General features: G+C 55.8%; 1 protein-coding gene across 1 annotated transcript; it reads left to right on the forward strand.

Moving 5' to 3' along the window:
* The first annotated feature begins 3,938 nt into the window (after positions 1 to 3,938).
* Positions 3,939 to 20,688, forward strand: TYRO3 (TYRO3 protein tyrosine kinase). Its single transcript, XM_040620488.1, has 19 exons — positions 3,939 to 4,074; positions 5,822 to 6,005; positions 6,234 to 6,334; positions 7,105 to 7,275; positions 8,927 to 9,013; positions 9,812 to 9,927; positions 11,468 to 11,645; positions 12,341 to 12,486; positions 13,045 to 13,189; positions 13,576 to 13,705; positions 13,789 to 13,889; positions 14,165 to 14,260; positions 14,607 to 14,687; positions 15,130 to 15,222; positions 15,655 to 15,776; positions 16,173 to 16,282; positions 16,473 to 16,632; positions 16,851 to 16,987; positions 19,205 to 20,688. The coding sequence occupies exons 1-19, from the start codon at positions 3,954 to 3,956 to the stop codon at positions 19,593 to 19,595; spliced, it is 2,670 nt and encodes an 889-aa protein (XP_040476422.1). The 5' UTR covers positions 3,939 to 3,953; the 3' UTR covers positions 19,596 to 20,688.
* Positions 20,689 to 21,465: the final 777 nt, after the last annotated feature.

Consider the following 21,465-nt stretch of genomic DNA (forward strand, 5'->3'; position numbering starts at 1 on the left):
GGGGCATTCAAACAAATGTACTCTCACTTACATATATTTCCTTTGTCAGCTGACGAGGGCCCTTACTCACACATGGAACTCTCCCTTTCAGGGCCATCCCTAGGTGAAATTTTGAAGAGGACAACTTTTTTCTTTCACATGTTTAGACCCATCTGCCGTTTCAGAAACCCCGAACTCACTGCTGTCTTCCGACCTAAGTTTGCTTTTGGGGAAAAAGTCTGACCATTTGAAAGCCCCTCTGTGACTGTACACTGAAGTTCGATCTCTCCCAGGGATTTACCTTTCTGGTTCCTCTTCACTTGAGCAAGGCGTGGCACCATTTCTGACTCAGGAATTTCAGGCCAGCGTGTTTGGCAGGCACAGGAGCCATCCGCAGCGTCCCTGGCATCACGCCTGCAGGCGGTTTTGCTCCGAGCACTGAAGGAGTGGCCTCCCTGCTTTCTCTAAGGTGATGGGGAGCACAGTCTGCAGCCTGCCCGTTCTGCAAGTGGCATTTCCCCACTCCCCTCTCGAACCAGTAGTTCAGAAAGAATGGATCCTTGGTCACAGGGCAGCAAGACTACCTTGATTCCATGGCTCACCTTGGTTCCTTCTTGGCCCTTACATCCTCTTCCCTGAACGGGGAGGATAGGAGGAGAAGGTCCTAAGTGACAAAGCTAAAGCGGCCGCTTCCTCAGACTGATGGAAATTGCCATCAAGGGATTCTGTTCCTATGGGCAGATGGTTTTTTGTTTGTTTGTTTGTTTTTTGTTTGTTTTAGAGAGAGGGGGTGGAGGAGGGGCAGAGGGAGAGAGAGAATGTCAAGCAGACTCCATGCCCAGTGTGCGCCCACCGTGGAGCTTGGGACTGGATCTCATGACCCTGAGATCATGACCTGAGCCGGTAATCAAGAGTCAGACGTTTAACTGACTGTGCCACCCAGGCACCCTGGGCAGATGGTTTTTATTTCCAGCTTTGTCTGTGTCTTCTCTCTATCCCTGACCTCCTTTGGGCAGTCCTGGATCATAAGAGGCAGAGTGGGCAGATACTTACTTCACCCAAGCAGGGAGATGCCGGGGTCCAGCCTAGCTCCGTCCATGATAAGGGGCTGCTGCTGGCCCTTCCTCTCCCCCGGGGTCCCTTCTTACTCCCGTGGGGTAGATCATAGCTGGTTCTGGTTCTGTTCTGAGGACAGGAACTCCTGGGACAGCTGCTCCTGCATTATGTCAAATACATTTCCTGTTGATTTGATTAGTTCCCTTCGAAGCATTGCGTTTATGAAAGGAAGGGAGATTTTGCAAGCATGTATTTGCACAGGCAGCCAACCTCTTTCAGTCACACACACACATACACACACTCGCACACACACACACTTTCTCCCCATCCACCCACAAAGTGTCAGTCACATTTGGAGTTTGCACAAATGCACACCCTCCCTCATACATCACAATGCACACCCTCTCACCCACCTACACATTTCTTCCCCAGAATCACACCTGCTCACATACCCTTAAAGCACGTTCCTATACCATGCTGAGAAAGAGAGAGAGATAGGTAAGAATGCCTTGCTAGGGCTCAGGAAGGCAAGTATTCTATGTGGGAGCTAGAAAGTCAGAAGACCAGGACCCCACAGACCCCCCTTACCCTGCAAATAGAAATACTAAGAATTGAGAAGGATTCAAAAGCAGGGGTAGAGAAAGAGACTCAGGGCTCCTGGCCCCACCAGGAAAGCGTGCTGCCCCAAGGCAGCAGTGATGTGCCTGAGGCCTGCAGCTGAGATAAGAATTTGTCTAGGCTGTGAGTGCCAAGGCCGGGGTATCCACGACTCGTCCAAGAAGCCCATTTTGACTGGTAGCTAAGGGCCATCCTCAGGTTGGGATTCCCTGTCAGAGTTCGGGATGATGGAGGAAATGAGGGGAGAAAAGGAAGTGGAAGGTTGGGTTTGGGCTCTGGGTTCAACATCCTCTGGGAGAGAGTCTTTCCAATGTCAACCAGAGTCAATAGGAGGAGGCTTTCTTTCACTGGAAACTTGAAGTCCCCTGGAGAGGGGAGAGGTGTGGACAGGTGCCCCAGTGCAGAGCTGGATCAGCCACTTTGCCGCAGTAGCACAAGCCTGGCGAACCTGGCTTCAGCCCCAGACTGCTGTCTGCTTGCCCTGATCCAACTCAGCCCAAACTCAGAAGCTGTGGATTCTGGAACGGAACAAGTCTTTTCTTTCTTTTTTTTTTTTTTTTTTTAAAGATTTTATTTATTTGACAGAGATAGACAGCCAGCGAGAGGAGAGCAGAACGCTGGGATCACGCCCTGAGCCAAAGGCAGACGCTTAATGACTGAGCTACCCAGGCGCCCCTGGAACGGAACAAGTCTTTTCCTTTAAGAAAGGGTCCTGGAGCCCACCCACAGCACCCAAGAAAACTGGCAGAGTGCCCGGCTAAACCGAGACTTCAGGCGCGGGCCATCCAAGTCTGACAGCCCTTCTGGAGTCTCTCCCCGTGTTGCCACCTGAGGGCGCCTGGAGCTGGGTCTGAGGGTGCCGCCGGCACTGCTGTTGTTGTTATCATTAGTATAATTAATAAGCAAGCACTGATGGGGCCAAGTGGAGGAAGAGGCAGGGCCCTGCCGCTCAGGAGAATCCCTGGAAAGATCCAGTGAGGCTGTGGGGAACAGGGGGCTGAGTAGCTTGTTCCTTCTCCTTACCCAGGACTTTGGGAAGGGCCCTCCGGAGTAGGCTCCAGGGGACAGGTAGAGAGGCACGGGCCAGGGGAGGGACACACTTGGTAGGCTGCATTGGGAACCTGCTCTACATTTGCCTGACAGGATGTCTTTGGGCACAGCCACCCCTGTGATTACTGGTTGTGGGGCAGGCCAAGCTCTGAGGCAATTATTCATTAACAGGTATCTGTTTATTTATGGAACACCTACTGTGTGCAAGGTGGTCTACTAATAATAGCTAAGGTTTTATTGGATACTGTGAGGACACAGCCAACTTTCACACCATGTCCTAGGGGACGGGGGAGGGGGTAGAAGCAGAGGAAGCAACTAGGAAGAATGACAACCCCGAAAGATATGGCCCATGGGGCTTTGGCCTGTGTAGTGTGGCAGTGGGATGTCATATATAAAACCCGAGGATTACCAAAAAGATCTTGGAAAACTCGAGACCCGAGGCCCAAGATCCTGGAGATAAAGGGGTGAGAAATGGAGCACGAAGATGGGAAATTTGGGTGAAAGGCTTGAGAAAGAGGCAGGCAGGGGTGTTAATAGGTCCTGTGAGGGGAGCCTTGAGTCACGATTTTGGGGACCCTGACGGTTGGGAATTTAGGGGACCGAGATGCTCTATGTCTTGAGACGGGGGACGGGATTCTGGCATCAGAGCCTGGACAAAAGTTGGGGTGCGGTAGAGGCTCTAGCGAGGTTTGACACCAGGATCTGGAGTGCTGGGTTTGAAAGGATGCTGGAGAGTGTTTAGGGAAAGGAGGGGCGTGGCTGGGTGCGCCACCAGGGCACCCGGCCGATCCTCGGGTCGGCCCAGGGGAAGCTGGTCCTGGGTGCCGCCGCGGTCGGGGAGGCCGGCGGGCGGGGGCCGGGCGGGCAGGCGGCTGCCCGGTAGGCGCTCGGAGCGAGCCGCCCGAGGCTCCGCGGGGGGGCGGTACGAGCTCAGGCTTGCGGGCGGGCGGGCTGGGGAGGAGGCGGCGGCTCGGAGAAGAACATGAATCAGCGGCGGCGGCGGCGGCGACGGCGACGGCTGTGGAAGGAGCGCGGTGGCCCAGCAGCGGCCCCGGGGACCCCGCGCTGCTGACGGCGGCGGCCGCGACTCGCAGCGGGCGCGGGTCTCGGAGGCGCGGGCCCCAGCGCCGCCCCCGGGCCGGCCCCCGCCCCTCCCGCCGCCCTCCTCTCTCGTCCCTCCTCCTCCGTCCCTCCTCCCTCCTCCCTTGTCGCTCGCGGGCCGGGCCCGGCATGGTGCGGCGTCGGCGCCGATGGCGCTGAGGCGGAGCATGGGGCTGCCGGGGCTCCCGCCGCTGCCGCTGCCGCCGCCGCTGCCGCCGCTGCTGCTGGCGGGTCTGGCTGCTCTGCTGCTCGCGGAGCCCGCGGCCGCAGGTAGGGGTTGATCGGAACGCGGGGGGCTGCGGAGGGGCGCGGCCGGGTGGGCGCCCAGGGGCCGCAGCGGAGCGAGCCCCGGGCCTGGGCGGGCGGGAGACTTGGGTGGGGGGGACCTAAGCTGGGAGGCCGAGGCTTGGGGGCTGGGGGAGGGGGCCCAGCGCAGCGTCCGCTGCCGGTTCTCGGGCCGGGGCCCCACCCCCAACTTTCTCGCGTCCGGGGCTCTTCTGGCGGGGTGGAAGGTAAAGGAGTGGGGCTGTGGGCTGAGTGGTCGGGGAAGGGGGGTGTTTGGATTTTCCCGCCTCGACGTGTCTAGTTGTTTGCTCTCCCCTCCCAGTCCTGGGGACCCCATTCTGCCCGCCCTACACACGAAAGTCCCACTCTGAAATCACAGGGGCTGGACTGAGCACCCGAGAGGCACACCTACACCATTTAGGTACCTGGGCTCTGAGGGTGCCCAGTCACAGAAAACCTCTGGACATAGTCTAGTTCCTGTGCCCACTCAGTGCTTCCTGAAATGGGGAATGCTGGAGAGGATGGGCTGGAGCCAAGTTGCTGGTCTTTGTGGGGGTTAGCCTTGTGTTCCCACATGGCCACTGAGGCATTTGCCGGTTGTAGGAGTGCTTCTTGCAGCACCCTGCCTCTCCAAGTTCCCACAACACCCCTCTGAGACTGTTGGGTGTGTATGGGGAGTGAGGTTATCCCTCCTTGCCCTGTGACTGGCCCTGTGTCACAGGCTAAAGCAGCAGCCACAGAGCTGGCACCTTGTTTTGAGCCTGCACTCCCTGCTATGTGAGATTCTCAGGGAAGGGAAAGAGTGACAAGTATTTGCAAGGTGGAAGGTGTGTATCTCAGGATCAGAGAGCCCAGGAATTTGCCTAGAGTCACACAGCAAAGGGCAGGAAGAAGCAAGACTGGATTAAGCTATGTGGATAGTTCACCTGCCCCTCTGCTTAAAAACATGCCAGGAGACCAGGAGGGTGTGTGTGTGTGTGTGTGTGTGTGTGTGTGTGTGTATGCATGCAGAGGGTAGTGTTCTGCAAGGTGGCTCCTGTTGGTGTGACAGTGGCGAAGGGGTCTTGGGCTCCCTGTTCAGGGCCCCTCCCCTCCCTTTTACCTCCTACCTCCCCAGCACCCGCCCCTGCACACATTCAGGTATTAATAGAGCGGGTGGCTGCCAGGAAGGCTGCCATGTGTTTGATCTGACGTGGTTCTGCAGCCATATGTTCTCCACTTCAGGGGAGCACCCCCTCCTTCTCTTCCTCAGCCTCCTTCCATTTGCTGGGGTGGGGTGCAGGGGTTGCCAGCAGCAGTGTGAAGTCTGGCCAGACACCTTGGGCAGGCAGAGAGCTGGCCGCCTGTTGAACTACATGGGTACAGCAGTCATTACCAGGGCCCAAGCTGTATGAGAGGGCCCCACCTTTTTAGCCTGGCTTGCCTGCCTTTTGGTGGTTGGGCTTGAACTTAACGTCGCCTAGTTGGGAGGTATGGGGAAGAGGTCATTTCTTTAGAGCTGGGGGTAACTTGGCAGGGGCAGAAATGGTGCCTGGGGAACTTGTCATTTTCCTTCCCCCAGCCAAGGACCAGGCCATCTTCCCTCCCACTCTGTCCAACCTCTGTTTTCTTGAACATTAGATGAAGATAAGCCCTCTGACCCTGAAACTAGGTTCTGGAAGAGGATGGGGGATATTTCCAGAGACAGGGTCCCTGTCAAGCGGGCTGACACCTTCTCCTTCCCACCTCTCAGGCCTGAAGCTCATGGGAGCCCCGGTGAAGCTGACAGTCTCGCAGGGGCAGCCGGTGAAGCTCAACTGCAGTGTGGAGGGAATGGAGGAGCCCGAGATACAGTGGGTGAAGGATGGGGCTGTGGTCCAGAGTGTGGATCAGGTGTACATCCCAGTCAGTGAGCAGCACTGGATTGGCTTCCTCAGGTGCAGGACCGTGGGGGAGGGTGTGGCATGCCAGCCTGGGGGCAGGCTGTGCTTTTTCCCTGGGCTGGGGAGCTGGGGGCAATGCTGATGCCCAGAGGTCTGGGTTTTTTTATTCGGCAACCTATGGAAACGTCCAGAAGTTGGGGCAGGCTGAACCCACTGAGTCTGCCCGGCATAGCTGTGCCCCCCTTGACCCTGGGAGGTGAGCTTGGTATCCTGTTTCCACAGCCTGAAGTCAGTGGAGCGCTCTGATGCAGGCCGGTACTGGTGCCAGGTGGAGGATGGGGGTGAAATGGAGACTTCTCAGCCAGTGTGGCTCACGGTAGAAGGTGAGGAAGCAGAGACACGGGTGGGCATGTTGGCCTGGAGCAGGTGCTGTCTGCTAGTGACCACACCTCTGCAGAAGAAAGCTCAGTGGAAGCTGATTTGCCCCATTGCCCTCTGGGGCCTGACTGCGCCAGGCTCCAGGCCCACCCCAGACATCGGAAGACCCTACTCATTGGCCTACTCTGGGTATTTCACAGCCAAGGGGGCAATAAGGACCTACGATCTATGGGGTGCAGTCAGTTTCAGTTGTCTGAGCAACAAGCCCAAGCACCCATCTGGGGCTGGACCCTGTTCTGCCAAGTGGCCAGGCCGGGAGGAGGAGGGATGGGGGAGGGGAGGAAGGATCCACAGCTGCGGGAGCTCAGAGCTGTTCAGCCCAGGAAAACAAAGTGACTAAGAAAGTAACAAAGGGCCCTGAACGGGATCTGGGGCCTGCCAGCAGAACTCTGCTAAAGCTTCCGCCCACTCCTCCTCCCTTTCTGACCCTCCCCCAGCTCCCCACCCTGTGCCTCCTCCCCTGCTCCAGAAGGGCTGTCAGAGCAGGTCTGGGAAGAGGGAATCTACCATGCCCAAGGGGGGCAGCATAAAGGATACTCCTAAGGTGCCCAGAGAAGAGAAGCTCCCCCCTCAAGCTATGTTCTGCAGTTGACCCAATCCTAAGGGCCTGTAGGACCTTCTGCGTAGAGGGCTGCAAATGGTAGCGAACTTGTGGTTTGGGTAGTTGGAAACTGGGAGGTGGCAAGGCTCATTCCCCAACCCCCTTTCTCCCTAGGTGTGCCATTTTTCACTGTGGAGCCAAAAGATCTGGCAGTGCCACCCAATGCCCCTTTCCAACTGTCTTGTGAGGCCGTGGGTCCCCCTGAGCCTGTTACCATTGTGTGGTGGAGAGGAGGCACGAAGGTTGGGGGCCCCGCTCCCTCTCCTTCTGTTTTAAATGTAACAGGTGAGCAGCCTCAGGAGGGGGCTTTGAGTAGGGGTGGTGAGGCTGGCAGCGTGCAGATCTGTGCAAATCACCAGGTATGCTATTGTGAGTGTACAGAGCACACCCCGGTGCCTGGGTAGTGAGCTGCACCATTACCAAGCTTGTTAGTCAGGTGTGCAAGGCTGGCCAGGTGAGCTGATGGGCGGTGCTCCTGCTGGGTGTGCTTGAGGCCGCTGGAGCCTCTTTCCATCTTTCACAGTAGTCCAGGCTATGCACAGCTGGCCCTGGGAGAGGAGTCGTGTGAAACCAGGGGCACCCATTTCCCCCACCCCTCCCAAGGGAAGGAGCCAGGAACCAGCCCACGCAGAGCTAGGAGGAGTGTCTGGCAGACTTGCCTAGAAGACGAGAGTCTAGGGCTGCAGAGTGGGGAATGGCAGGGAGAAGGAAGGGGGGGGGTGCAGCACAAAGAAACAGGAGCCTCCTCTCCTAATGGCCCTTTCCAGAAATTTCTAGACATTTTCTCAAACAACTATATTTATCCAATCTTCCACATAGAGAGACCCAAAGCAGCAACGCCTGCACACCCACCTGGATCCCAAGATCCTCAGGCACATAACGAGGCTTGTGAGGCTCACTTCTCTGTGAAATAAAGCTAATGTTCCTGGTCTTGTGAGGCTCACTTCTCTGTGAAATAAAGCTAATGTTCCTGGTCTTGTGAGGCTCACTTCTCTGTGAAATAAAGCTAATGTTCCTAGGCTTGTGAGGCTCACTTCTCTGTGAAATAAAGCTAATGTTCCTGGTCTTGTGAGGCTCACTTCTCTGTGAAATAAAGCTAATGTTCCTGGTCGAGGCTTGAACTGACCAAAGAAGTTGGGACTCTGAGCTTGATCTCACATACTGGACAGTGGCAGGGATAGGTTCTGACGTGCCACGTCCCCCAGCAATATGAATCTTGAGAAGAGGTAGGCTGCCGGGCCTGTTCAGGAGGTGCTGGGTTGGAGCCGAGTAGAGGGAGTGTTTGGTTCAGTTCTCTCCAGATGTGCGTGGTTGGGACCCTCCAGCAGCCGGCCTGATAATTAGCGCTCACTCAACTCCTACCCCACACACCACACTGTGCTAGGCACCACGGGGGATTGAGGGAATACAAAAGAAATAGAAGCCGTCAGTCCAGCCCCCAAGGAATTAGTGTAATTGGGAGACAAGACACATGCATAAGGAGCTGAGAACTATTGCAAGGCAAAGAATCTGCAAATCAACAATGATGCCGCTTGGAGCAAACAGAGAAGGGCTCTGGAATGTATAATGGAGGAGTGAGAAGGGAGGCAGCTTTGTGCTGTCTGTGGGAGGTGGGATTGAGGCAGGGGAAGTAGTATAACCTTTCTCAAGCGCTTACTGTGTGCTACGCGCTTTATGTGTGGTCCATTATTTGGTTTGAACAATTCTCCCAATTTGGGAGATGAGAAGACAGAGCCCCAGGACTGAGGTTTATAGCCAGGCTCGTTAGACTCCGAAGTCCTTGGTCGTTCCGACATATCCAGTTCTAGCCCCTTCCTCTGGCCGGAGGGACTTCTAGGATATTCAGATCCAGAGCTTGCATAAACCCCTTTCCCCGGTCCCAGGCTGAATGGGAGTTGCTGCTTGGGGGGCGCTGACTGAGGTTTTCTGGCGTCAGGGGTGACCCAGAGCACCGTGTTCTCCTGCGAAGCTCACAACCTTAAAGGCCTGGCCTCTTCTCGCCCAGCCACTGTTCGCCTTCAAGGTAGGAGGACTGGCAGGAGGGAGGGAGGGTGAGGAGGCAGGGGCGTTTTCAGCAAGCTGTCCAGCAGCGGATGAAGTTACTTTGATTTGGTGTTCCAGCTTCCCGTGGCCCTGCTGGGATGTGAGGGATGAAGGGTTAATTGGCAGAGCTCCATCCCTAGTGAGAGCACCTGAGACCCTGCCATGGCTGAGATGAGAATAGAAACCTGACGTCACAGCAGATTTCCCATCACGAAGCAGAGTCCTTGGGAGGGAGGGAGGGAGAGAGGGAGCCAGCAGGAGATGGTCAAGGCTCACGCCTAGCCTTGCTTCTGCCTGTCCCTGTGGAGGGAACGGGGCTGGGGAAAACAGCCTAGCAGGATGATAGTGGAGATCCAAAGGGCTGGTGTGCACAAAGGGAGGAGGATGGAAGGGAGGGAGCCAGTGTGGGGGAATGGGTTGTGGCTGCAGGGACTGCCTCTCTTTTGTCTCTCCCAAGGCCAAGGTACTGTTCCCCCGCCCCCCCCACTATCTTATCCTATTCCTGGGTCAGATAGGGCCCCTGATTCAGAGAGAAGCGACCTTTCCCCGCAGCCCCCCTGCAGCCGACACACACTCCCTGGTATGAGCAGCTCTCCCCTACTGGCTTCTTGGCTTGTATCTTACTGTGGTCCTGGGAGTGCTGAGTAGCTATCCTCTGGTTGGGGGCAGCTCCAGACCTTAGAGAGGGACTCGAGGCTTGACTCCCATGCTTTCTGCTTCCTCCTATCCTTCTCGGGCACTGAATTCCAGGGCACTGACTCTCACTCCCTGTCCACAGCACTGCCTGCAGCCCCCTTTAACATCACAGTGACAAAGCTCTCCAGCAGCAATGCTAGTGTGGCCTGGACACCAGGTGCTGATGGCCGGGCCCTGCTCCAATCCTGTACGGTCCAGGTAGGGAGAGGGAGGACAGGCTGTCCTGGCCATGTTCGTCCTGTGGCTGCGTCGGTGGCACGTTGTTCACGGTGGTATCACATGTCCCTACACTTGTCCATGGGTCTTGGTCTCCAGCTCTCTCCAGGTGTTGCTCTCTTACCAGGAACAGCGCAGCCTGCTCCTTATCACAGGGTGCTGTGGCCACCAAGTGAGTTGGCAAATTGGCTCAAACCCGAACATTCTTCAGGCTGGGAAGCAGATCACTAGAGCAGATTCGGGACGCCTGGAGGAGTTTTTCTTCTGTCGGCAAAACCCCAAACCTTTGATTTAGCTGATACCTGTACCCTCGTGCCCTACCCCCTAACTCATGCCAAAGAGAACAAGGGGATTGGAAGGGGTTTAAGCCCCGGAGAGTGGAAAACCTGGGTAAGGTGGAGGCAATGCAGCCTTGTTTATTTTCATCTGTTTACTCAGAGGTATTTAATGAGCACCTTTGAAACTGTTCTAGGCAGTTCCCCTAGGCAGGAGAGGCCCCTCCTCTGGGCTATACCCTTTAGAGGACCCCACTCTGGCCTTCTTTTGGCTGCACCTGTTGCTCCTGGGCAAGGAGTCAGTAGAGACAAGGGGATATGCCCATCTAGATCCTGAGGACACCCCCTCCCCTTCCCCCAACTGCCACACTACGCCACGTTCTAGATACTTAGGACCTCCTCCCTTCTGGCCCCCAGTCTGCTGCTAGGACCTGTGTGGGCCTCTTCCCTGGTCCCTCCTCGGGAGGGCATGGTCTGCGCACCTCAAGTCCAGAGGGCAGCCATTGTGGGGAACTGGTACGCAGGCAGCATTGTCCATACCATGCCTTTGAAAGACCCTTGGCTCACAGGCTGGCTTTTCTTGTGCCACCACATTCTGACTTGGGAATCCAAGCCATCAGAGGATTATAAATGCAGACCTGACCTTCCAGGTTGCTTTGAAGCTTTATTTTTCAATATACCGTCGTAGGAGATATTTTATGTAGTAATTTGCTAGCTGATTTATAACATTTAAATATTTAGCCGTACGATACGTGGATCTCCATATGTACTCTTGTCCTGGGCTGCCTAAATGTAAGGTGAAGGCCTGGTTCACGGTACCCCTAGGTTCCCAGTTATTCTGCCCTTGAGAAACTGAGCCTTTGCACTGGCGTGTAATTACAATAAATGGTAACTCTTCTGAGTTATGTACAAAGCACGAAAGGGTATGAGTTTTCCGCAGTAGTTGGGAAAGTCTTTGACAGAAAAAACTGGTATTTGCACTGAGTTTTAAAGGATGAGTTGGACTTCTCTAGGAAGAGCAGGTCATTCCAAGCAAGGGAGCAGCATTTGCAAAGGCATGGAGGCGTGGAACCTGGTGTTATTAAAGTGGGGGCAGGTGGGAGGGGGTGGGTTGCAAGTGTTTGCTGATAGGCTTAGAGGAGGCATTAATTCAAGATCCCCCCCCTCCTCGGGCCCCTGCTCCCACCCATGCCTATCCCATCTTCTGTCTCCCTCCTCTCCATCATTACTTTGCCGCTTTTCTGTAGGTGACACAGGCGCCAGGAGGCTGGGAGGTCCTGGCTGTCGTGGTCCCCGTGCCACCTTTTACCTGCCTGCTCCGGGACCTGGCACCTGCCACCAACTACAGCCTCAGGGTGCGCTGTGCCAACGCCTTGGGGCCTTCTCCATATGCTGACTGGGTGCCTTTTCGAACGAAGGGCCTCGGTAAGGGACTTACACAGCAGAGCGGCCAGGCTGCCCTGAGTGGGGACCAGGTGATGTTGGCTCCAGTTCTGAATGAAGTTGCTTGAGAGAGAGGTTACCTGAAAGGGAGGTTCCTGCCTCATTCAGCAAACACCAGAGTATCTGCTGCATACCTATGAACTAGATAAATCCAGCCCCTTCTCTTGCAGCTTTAGTTCTAGGGGGTGGAACAGACGTGCAAATTAGAAAAGATCAGATAGTATGGTGAGGAAGAGTGCCTCCAGGGTGGTCCAGGTATACCGCTATAAAGAGACTGAGGTTTGAATGATAAGGAACAAGCCACCCTGGGGTGAGGGGAAATCATTGCAGGAGAGGGGGCACAGCAAGTGCAAAGATCCTGTGGCAGGAACTTTCTTGGAGTTCTCTTAGCAATCGAGGAGACGCTGGTGGGGTTATGAGGGGGAGGGATGAAGAATGCTGCAGAGGCAGTAACCAACAGCAGCACTGTACCTAGCAGGGTGCTGTGGGTCCTGCCATTGCTCACTCCGCCTCCACAGAACTATAGGTGAGAGCAGTGGGAACTGAGAGGCAAGCTCTGACCCCCACCTGTAGCTACCTGAGCTGTGTAGATCTTGGGAGTTGGTTCCAAAGGCTAGCATGGGATAGTGATAGTGGGAAGGGCAGGGCTCTTAGCAGCCTTCTCTCTTTGGGTACAGCCCCAGCCAGCGCTCCCCAGAACCTCCATGCCATCCGCACAGATTCAGGCCTCATCCTGGAGTGGGAAGAAGTGATCCCCGAGGGCCCTTTGGAAGGCCCCCTGGGACCCTATAAATTGTCCTGGGTTCAAGACAACGGAACCCAGGTAAGGGGCACCCGGGTAAGGGGGGACAAGCCTCTACTCTCCAGGTGTACCAGAGTCAGTTCTCAGGACTCTTAAGGCTTTAGAGCTTCCCAATGGCTTTCCTTGGTCGGCCTGGGGACTTTGGTGGGCTGGGCCTCCCACCACCCCAGAGAGTCCACTTTGCCCCACCTTCCCCTGCAGGCTTCCCTCCTTATTGGATTTTTTCCTGTTAGAATTGCATCCGGCGGCCATGGCCACTTCATTTGTGAAGCAGGAAGCACATTCCTGAACAAACTGGGGGAGAGCACAGATAAGGCTGTCTTATCCCCAGCCTTGTTCCCTCCCATCCCCCACCCCTGCCTGCTGGAACTGAGCCCTGTCTGTGTTCAGGGGAGGCCTCTGCAGCCTGGAGAAAGAATGTGATGACTCCCAGCAGGTTGTGTTCCTGAGGTCCCTGAACCCACAGTGTCCTTTGCCTCCTGGGTTCCTAGCTAGTCCTTTTTCTGCGTTCAGGCCCCAGCTGGAGGCCTTTTCCTCAGACTCACTCAAATGTGGGATGGGGGCTTTTCCTGGATGCAGGGTGAGCTGACAGTGGAGGGGACCAGAGCCAACTTGACAGGCTGGGACCCCCAGAAGGACCTGACTGTGCGTGTGTGCATCTCCAATGCAGTTGGCTGTGGGCCCTGGAGTCAGCCGCTGGTGGTCTCTTCTCATGACCATGCAGGTGAGGCCTGTAGGGGAAGGGCAGAGGGGATCAAGCCTTTCACGGGTGACCTAGATTGGTGGAATGAGCTTGGCAGCAGCTTTGCTCCTAATAGACCCAAAGATTCAGCAGTTGAGGCTGCGGTTGGTATTTGAACTGTATGTCATTCTCCTCCCCCTCCCCCAGAACTAGCATAGAAATCCTGGGTCGAGTTGTAGATTCCAGCAGCCAGGGTCTGTCACTGACAGGGTAGGACCTCTTGGGGCTTCGTTTGGAGCTTTTTTCTACTTGGGACCTTTACTGACTTAAGAGGACCTCTTGTCCAGGCCAGATGGCCATCATTGGAAAGTTCTAAAGGGACTCCTTGATGTCAGCCTCACTCATGCCACTGCCTCTGTCTCCCATAGGCCAGCAGGGCCCTCCCCACAGCCGTACATCCTGGGTCCCTGTAGTCCTGGGTGTGCTGACAGCCCTGGTGACGGCTGCGGCCTTGGCCCTCATCCTTCTTCGAAAGAGGCGGAAGGAGACACGGTTCGGGTAAGAGGGTAAGGACATGGAGGGAGAGGTAGGTGGTGACCAAAGATCTTGGAGCTGACGCCAAGTCCTGGGTTTCGCCTTAGGCAAGCCTTTGACAGTGTCATGGCCCGGGGGGAGCCGGCCGTTCACTTCCGGGCAGCCCGGTCCTTCAATCGGGAGCGGCCTGAGCGCATCGAGGCCACACGTGAGTGTGGGGAATCATGGGAAAAAATGGACTGTCTTCGTGCCCCTATCCGTGTTGTTCTTGCCAGCTCATTGATCTGGCCAGTGTGTCTGAACATTGATGAGTCCTGAGCGCACAGCAGTAGAAAAGACACGCAGACCTACCCTTGTGCAGCTTGCCGTCCCAGCTGTGGGAGAGCCAGACTAAGCTCACGTCTGCTCTGAGGGCGCAGCCTGGGGGTGCGGGTCGGGAGCCCGAGGGGCCCCTCTTCTGTCTCACCACCCTTCTCCCCACAGTGGACAGCTTGGGCATCAGTGATGAACTCAAGGACAAATTGGAGGATGTGCTCATCCCTGAGCAGCAGTTCACCCTGGGCCGGATGTTGGGCAAAGGTGTGTGGGGCTGCGTGGGTGATGCAGGGGACAAGCAAGGGGATTAGCAGGAGTGGAGTTTGTCTTTCATTCCTCCCAGCACTTTGGGGGTGTGGGTTTGGGGCAGCTCCTGTGAACAGGGTATGCTTGTAGACTCCTGTGTTTGGGATGTTTGAGGAAATGCGGCTGGGGATGAGGAGGGCTGAGGAGCACCCCCGGCATACTTCCTTTGGCTGCAGACAGGGGAGCCTCCTGCAATGGCCCCAGAGTCTAGTGATTTGTGTCCCTGTGGAGGGTCACCTTGGAGGAAAGGGGGTGAGAGGGTGGTAGGGCAAGCAGCCTCACCATAATTTGGATCGGTTCCTAGGAGAGTTCGGTTCAGTGCGGGAGGCTCAGCTGAAGCAAGAGGATGGCTCCTTTGTGAAAGTGGCTGTCAAGATGCTGAAAGGTGAGTGGAGAATAGTAGACATGGGGTGAGGAGTGACAGGGGTGACTGATCCGGAAGTTGGCTCTGCTGCGCCCCTAGACTTTCCAAGAAGAGTTAGTCAGCCCTAACTAGGATGCCGCCTGTGCCACGTGAATAATTCAAAAGCATAAACCCACACACATTTGCGCCCTAGCCTTTTCTTTCTGTTGTCAGCAGTGACTGTCCTCTGGGCTCATTCAGGGTGACTAAAGCCTTGGTTGCTTGAGCTTCTGGACTGTCCAAACCAAAGGGAAGACCAGTAGCAAGTGGAGAGATGGCTGGAGCCCCACTCCGTGGGGGTTTCTTCTGCTCATACTGTTTCCTGAGCCCTCTGAGAAGCCCAGGAAGGACGAGGCCTAGGAGTCTTGGATCAGAGTTGGGGGCACATCCCCGTTATCCCCTCCCTCTTGTCCTTTTCTTCCAGCTGACATCATTGCTTCAAGCGACATTGAAGAGTTCCTCAGGGAAGCAGCTTGCATGAAGGAATTTGACCACCCACATGTGGCCAAGCTTGTTGGTGAGCTCCTTCTTGGGGGGAGGCAGATAGACAATAGGGGTAAAAGTGTGCTCCCCCAAGGTGGGAGGACAGCCTGTAGGAGAGAAGTTTGGGCTTAGCTGGTGAGTAAGCAGATAGGAAAATAGCAAGGCGGGTCCTGGATGAAATCTGATCCTACTCCAGGTAAGGAGTTCAGTGTGCAGGCCCTGTACCAAAGGTCTGCGCTTGAAGACTGCTCATGGGAGCAGAGGAGAAGGAGGGGACAAGCAAAAGCTCCAGAGATCCGGGGGCAGCCAGATTGGAGGTAGTCACCGGTAGGTAGGCCAGTGTGGACTTACGGGGAGGGAGGTAGCAGAGCTGGGGCTAGAGATAGGACCTAGCAGGTGGGGGACTCATGCAGACACTTAAGCCTTCTCTTGACACGTGCCCTGCTCCTGATTCCCTTGTCCCCAGGGGTGAGCCTCCGCAGCAGGGCCAAAGGCCGTCTCCCCATCCCCATGGTCATCTTGCCCTTCATGAAGCACGGGGACCTGCACGCCTTCCTGCTCGCCTCCCGGATTGGGGAGAATCCCTTTGTGAGTGCCTGGGGTGGAATAGCCAGGAGTTCAAAAGGGACAAAGACCCTGGGAGAGAGTTTGGATTGGTGGGCAGGGCCGATCAAGCTGTTTGGGAAGAGGCAGGCTGGGTTTGACCCTTTTTGCATTAGAAGGCTTCCTTCTCCCTCACAAAGCCCTGCCAGGAATTTTAGGTGGGACAAGGGCCCATTCTGGGGGCTCCACACTGGGAGTATCTTGACTCTTGGACACTCTCTCAGATCTGCCAAAGCTTCTTTGCCTTGGGAAGCCCCTCCCGACCCCCTCCTTTCAGTAATCCCAAGGACAGTCTTTAGGCTTTCTGGCCAGGGAACCCCATTCATCGTGCCCTGGCTGGGTGGGCAGATCCAGCCTGAGCTTGCCCTGTCTGCCCACCAGAACCTGCCCCTGCAGACCCTGGTCCGGTTCATGGTGGACATTGCCTGTGGCATGGAGTACCTGAGCTCCCGGAACTTCATCCACCGAGACCTGGCTGCTCGGAATTGCATGTTAGTAAATTCTGGAACCGGGGGTTGGGGGGGGGCGGAGGACGGAGCCGCTTGTGACAGGAGGACTAGCTAATGGTCAGGACTAGCTAACTCTCACCTGGGACAGTATGTGCTGTGCGTGGGGACAGCTGGGGAGCAAAGATGCCCTGGTTTCCGTAAGGCTGACTCCATCCTTCATCACCCCTCACAGGCTGGCAGAAGACATGACGGTGTGTGTAGCTGACTTCGGGCTCTCCCGGAAGGTCTATAGCGGGGACTACTATCGCCAGGGCTGTGCCTCCAAATTGCCTGTCAAGTGGCTGGCCCTGGAAAGCCTGGCTGACAACCTGTACACTGTGCACAGTGACGTGGTGAGCGGGGTGGCACAGTGAGGCTTGGTGGCAACGCAAGCAGTATGGCCTCGGGTGTGGGTGGCCCTTTAGAATCCTCAAGGACCTAGCTGGGTCTCTTCTTTGGGCTTTGGCTGCCCCTTTATGAGCCCCCGAGCCCTAAGATGTGCTTGCCTTAGGGTTCTGTCCAGCTCAGGAAACCTAGTGACATTTCCCCTCCAACTTTCCTTCTGTCCCAGTGGGCCTTCGGGGTGACCATGTGGGAGATCATGACTCGTGGGCAGACGCCATATGCTGGCATTGAGAATGCTGAGATTTACAACTACCTCATCGGCGGGAACCGCCTGAAACAGCCTCCGGAGTGTATAGAGGACATGTGAGTGCCCTGGGAAGGGGATCTGGGGAGGAAAGAGGAATTTGGGGCTTCAGGTGCTGGCTGCCACCACAGCTGCTGGTGCAGTGGGAGCTCAGAACCTCAACTGGACCTTTTGTTTTTTGGTGGAAATGTCCTTGTCATTAGAGGGAAGACCAGCCTCTGCCCCAAGCTGCCTCTTCATCGGCCTCCTCCCTGTTTTCTTTCTCTCCCCCTTTCCCATCCTGTATTTTTGTTCCACCGTTTCTTACGCTCTATTTTCTCTAGTTTCCAGGAAGAACCAGGAACCCCGAGGGCAGAAGGTACAGGGTTGAGCAACAGTGCACGATTCTGTCACCTTCTCCCCACCCACCCCCGCTCCGTCTCAGTCCCCAGCTAGTCTAAGAAAGCCTAGGCCGAGCCCTCCCTCCCCCTCAGAGAGGGCTGCACCAGGGCAAGAAAAAACTGCTGCTTTATCACATTCCTCGCTAGACAAGGAGGGGGCGTGGGGGAGCGGGAGGTTGGCCTCTTGAGGGAGTGGAGAGACCTAAGATCCTGGGGAGAAGGGGACTGCCTTCTTTCCTTTCTGAAAGACGGGAGCCTTTGAGAGTAGGGTAGGCTGGGAGCGCACCCACAGCACCGGGGAGTGTTGTGAACCCCTCGTGACTGGAAGACAGGGTTACTAGCGTTAGCTGGGTCCTTTACAGGCATTCTTTCAGGTAATCCCCCTCTAACCCTTTAAGGAAAAGACTATCATTATCGCTATTTTGTAGATGAGAAACTAAGATTAAAGAGGTTGGGTAACATGGCCAAGTTCACACAGCTATTCAGTAGGTGGGTTGGGATGTGAACGTAGATTCCTGTGATTTCAGAATAGGTGCCTCTGAAGTGTGACGCCAAATGTAATTTGTCCATTCTCGTGTTAACATTTCCCACCCTGTGCAAGCCAGCGTTTCCCTGGGACCCTGGAGGACCTTTTCACTAGTACCAGGGGGAGGGAGTCCACAGTGATCCGGGGAAGGAATCTGCTCCCTAGATGCTGTTGTGGGGTTGGACCAGAGGGCCAAGAACAGGGACAGGCAGAGGAAGGCCCGGCCTGAATGGTGGGGTCGTCTTGCTCTGGGGCAGTGGGTTTGAAGTGCCCTGATCCCGGACAGTGGGTGAGAGGGAGATCTGAGGGCGCAAGCCAGGCCTTAGCCCTCCTGCTCATTCAGCACAGCTTGGGGCATGGCAGGGCCGGGAGCTCAGGTCTCCCCTCTGGCTGCAGCCTGCCTGGGCATCTGGAGCTGCAGAGGTTCTGCTGGGCATCGGGGACCAGGCCCCGGCTTAGTTTCCTCCCAGGCCGGAGCTAGTGTTGTCAATAGGGCGGGTGCTGGCCTCCTACCAGCCAGCCTGATGGACAGGCGCCAGTTGGCTCCTAGCACAGCCTTGACAATGTAGTCCAGCCTGGCCACATACCCATGGCCCCGGACCATTTCCATGGCCTCTTCGATGTCTGGCACCATTCCTCCCATCACTGGGGGCCCCTGTCAGGAGGGCCAGTGTGCGAGGCTGTGTTTGGGGCTTCTGTTGTGGGCGCAAGAGAGTCAGGCATTTGCTCTGACTGCGTCTGGTCTCAACCCCCTTCCATTAGCTCTTCCCCCCCCACCCCTTAAGCCTGAGGCATTCCCTGGGAACAGGAATAAGACCTCAGGGAATCTGTAAGGCTCCTGAAAGTGTATGTAAAGTGTTCCTTCCCCGGGGGCGGGGGAGGGGGGGGGAGAGAGCTGGAAGCTTTTCTAGATTCAAAGGTGTCCATGAACAATGAAGATTTAAGTCCGCCTGAGTGGGTGAGGATTTAGGACAAAGGGCGGCTATTCAAATCCTTCCCATTAAAATAACACTGACTCGCACTGTGTTCTGCAAGACAAAAACACTCCTAGTGCCCCCTGCCAGCTTGGCCTAGGACGACGCTGGAGCCAGCCAGCTCCGACACTTATACCTGTGTGACCTTGGTCAAGGTTCTTGACTTCTCTGGGCCTCGGTTTCTGCCTTGTAAAATAGGGATCATTTCTTTCACAGGGTTGTGGTGAGAATTAAACAATAAATGTAAAATACTTAGCAGAGGGCCTGATACACAGTAAGTCGTACATATGGGTGTGTTACAGAAAAGTTTTCCAAATCCTGGTTCCGTCTGGTTAAGAGGCCTCCGCTTCCCCCTGTGCTTCCTCACTGCCTTCCCTCCCCCTTCTCTCTGCCCAGCTATGAGCTTATGTACCAGTGCTGGAGCGCCGACCCCAAGCAGCGCCCGAGCTTCACATGCCTGCGGATGGAGCTGGAGAGCATCCTGGGCCACCTCTCCGTGCTGTCCACCAGCCAGGACCCCTTGTACATCAACCTGGAAAGAGCTGAGGAGCCCGCTGAGGGAGGCCCCCTGGAGCTGCCTGGCGGGGACCAGGCCGGCAGCGGGGCCGGGGCTGGCAGCGGTGCGGGGGCAGTGGGGGGCACCCCCAGTGACTATCGGTACATCCTCAGCCCTGGGGGGCTAGCTGAGCGGCCCAGGCAGGAGGAGCAGCAGCCAGAAAGCCCGGTCAGTGAGGCCCAGAGGCTGCTGCTGCTGCGGCAAGGGCCACTGCCCCACAGTAGCTGTTAGCCCACAGGCCGAGGGCGTCCGGGGCCACGCTGCTGGCTGATGGAGGCCCGGCTGACCCCAGTCCAGGCAGCACGGCGCGGAGGCTCCTGTGGTAGTCCTCCCAAGCCGCGCTGGGAGCGGGGACTGACCAAATGGCCCAATCCCAGTTCTTCCTGCGGCCACTCTGGCCTGCCTGGCATCGGTTCAGGCCTTGGCTGGGTGGAGGTGGGCCAGGCCTGGTTGCCTAAACCCAGGCAGCTGGCAGGAGGGGGTGGTTATGTTTCCATGGTTCCCATGGGTGTGGAGAGGAGTTGGGGGAGGGTAGATCCAGCCCCATGGGCCCCTACTCTCTGGCTGAGGTGCCCTGCTGCTTTAGTGCATGCACTGAGGGGTCTCTGACCCAGGGGGCCTAGTCCTGCCCATGCGTGGGGTTTTGGTGCCCAGGTTTGCCCCTCCTCACCAAGAGATGCCCTTGTATTATTCCCCTTTAGGTGAGAGTTGGCAAGGGGTTGATACAGTCAGGTCCCAAGTGCTATGGTAGGAGGCAGTGGGGCACTCTAAGGTCTGAATCCTCGTCCCCTTCCCGATGACCTACCCTGCCTAGGCCAGGAGTCAAGTGCAGCTGAACAGGTCCCAGGAAGGCATGCTGGATTACTGCAGGCTACCATTAGCCCAGCCTCTAAAGGCAGTGCACCCAGCCTGGCAAGAGGAAGGGGTGCTGTAGGCCCTGCCCAGGAATGCGTGAGGCCAGAGAGGAGTCCAGGAGCCCCTCTTTACGCCCTCCCACAGTCTGTCTGAGCATGCTACCAAATCCCAAAATATCCTAAGACTAACAAAGGCAGCTGTGTCTGAGCTCATCCTTCCACGCAGCGTCCCTTAGTCCCAATTTTCCCTCTCACTGGAGACCCTCTTCTGTCCCGTGTCTCCAGAGACAGAGAAAATAGGCCTGATGGCCGGCGTGGGTGAGGGGGAGTTACTGGAGCCTGGACCCCAGCCCTGGCTAGGGGAGCCCACCCTCCCCCAGATCGCATGGGGCAGGCCCCTGCTGTTAGGGATATTTCCAAGCCGTTAGAAGCTGTTTAAAAACAAATAAAATTGAGAACTAAAGACCCAAGGCTTTGTCTCTTAACTGTTTACTTTTTTCCAGATCGCAAAAATGAAGCATCTCTGCATAGAGAAAAATCTGGAAAGACATATGCCAAAATGTTAACAGCTGTTATCTTTACGTGATGTGAGTTAAAGGGACTTGTTTTCCTTTGTGCCTTCCAAGTTTTCTGCATGGAGCACAAAACGCTTTTGTAATTAGAGAAGACCCCAAAGAATGTTATCACATTAAAGATAATACGTTATTGTAGACAATTAGGAAAATGTAGAAAATCATTTTAAAAAGTGTCAAATACCTATATTCCTACCACCTAGAGAGAGCCGCTCATGACCTTTTTGAAAATGTAAATGTTTTTAAAAAGTTCTTTATCTCGGAACAAGGACAAAGACTGCTTTGGCTGTCTCCTACCCCTCCATCGGACTTTCCTTCTATCATTGGGTGTGGAGACTTTGTTCTCACCTTTACACCATTGCTGGGAGCCAGGGGAAACTCTGGGAAGAAAGGGGCAAAGAGAAAATGTATGCCTCTTACGCATTAGAAATGAGAACATGAAGTTTGCTTCCGAGTATTTCCACCTGAAATTTTTAGTTTAGAAGCTTTTTTTAAATTTATTTTTTAAGATTTTATCTATTTGGGAGAGAGAGAGAGCACAAGCAGGGGGAGTGGTAGGCAGAGAGAGAGGGAGAAGCAGGCTCCCTGCTGAGCAGGGAGCCTGATGTGGGGCTGGATCCCAGGACCCCAGGAATATGACCTGAGCCGAAGACAAGACGCTTAACCGACTGAGCC

This window comes from Ursus maritimus, unplaced genomic scaffold (assembly GCF_017311325.1).
Source record: "Ursus maritimus isolate PB19 unplaced genomic scaffold, ASM1731132v1 scaffold_35, whole genome shotgun sequence".
Lineage (NCBI taxonomy): Eukaryota > Metazoa > Chordata > Mammalia > Carnivora > Ursidae > Ursus > Ursus maritimus.

Coding starts and splice junctions, on each gene's coding strand:
- TYRO3 (XM_040620488.1), top strand. CDS start 3,954: ATGGCGCTGAGGCGGAGCATGGGGCTGCCGGGGCTCCCGCCGCTGCCG. Junction 6,006..6,233: donor CACTGGATTGGCTTCCTCAG/GTGCAGGACCGT, acceptor CTGTTTCCACAG/CCTGAAGTCAGTGGAGCGCT. Junction 16,283..16,472: donor CTGGCTGCTCGGAATTGCAT/GTTAGTAAATTC, acceptor CACCCCTCACAG/GCTGGCAGAAGACATGACGG.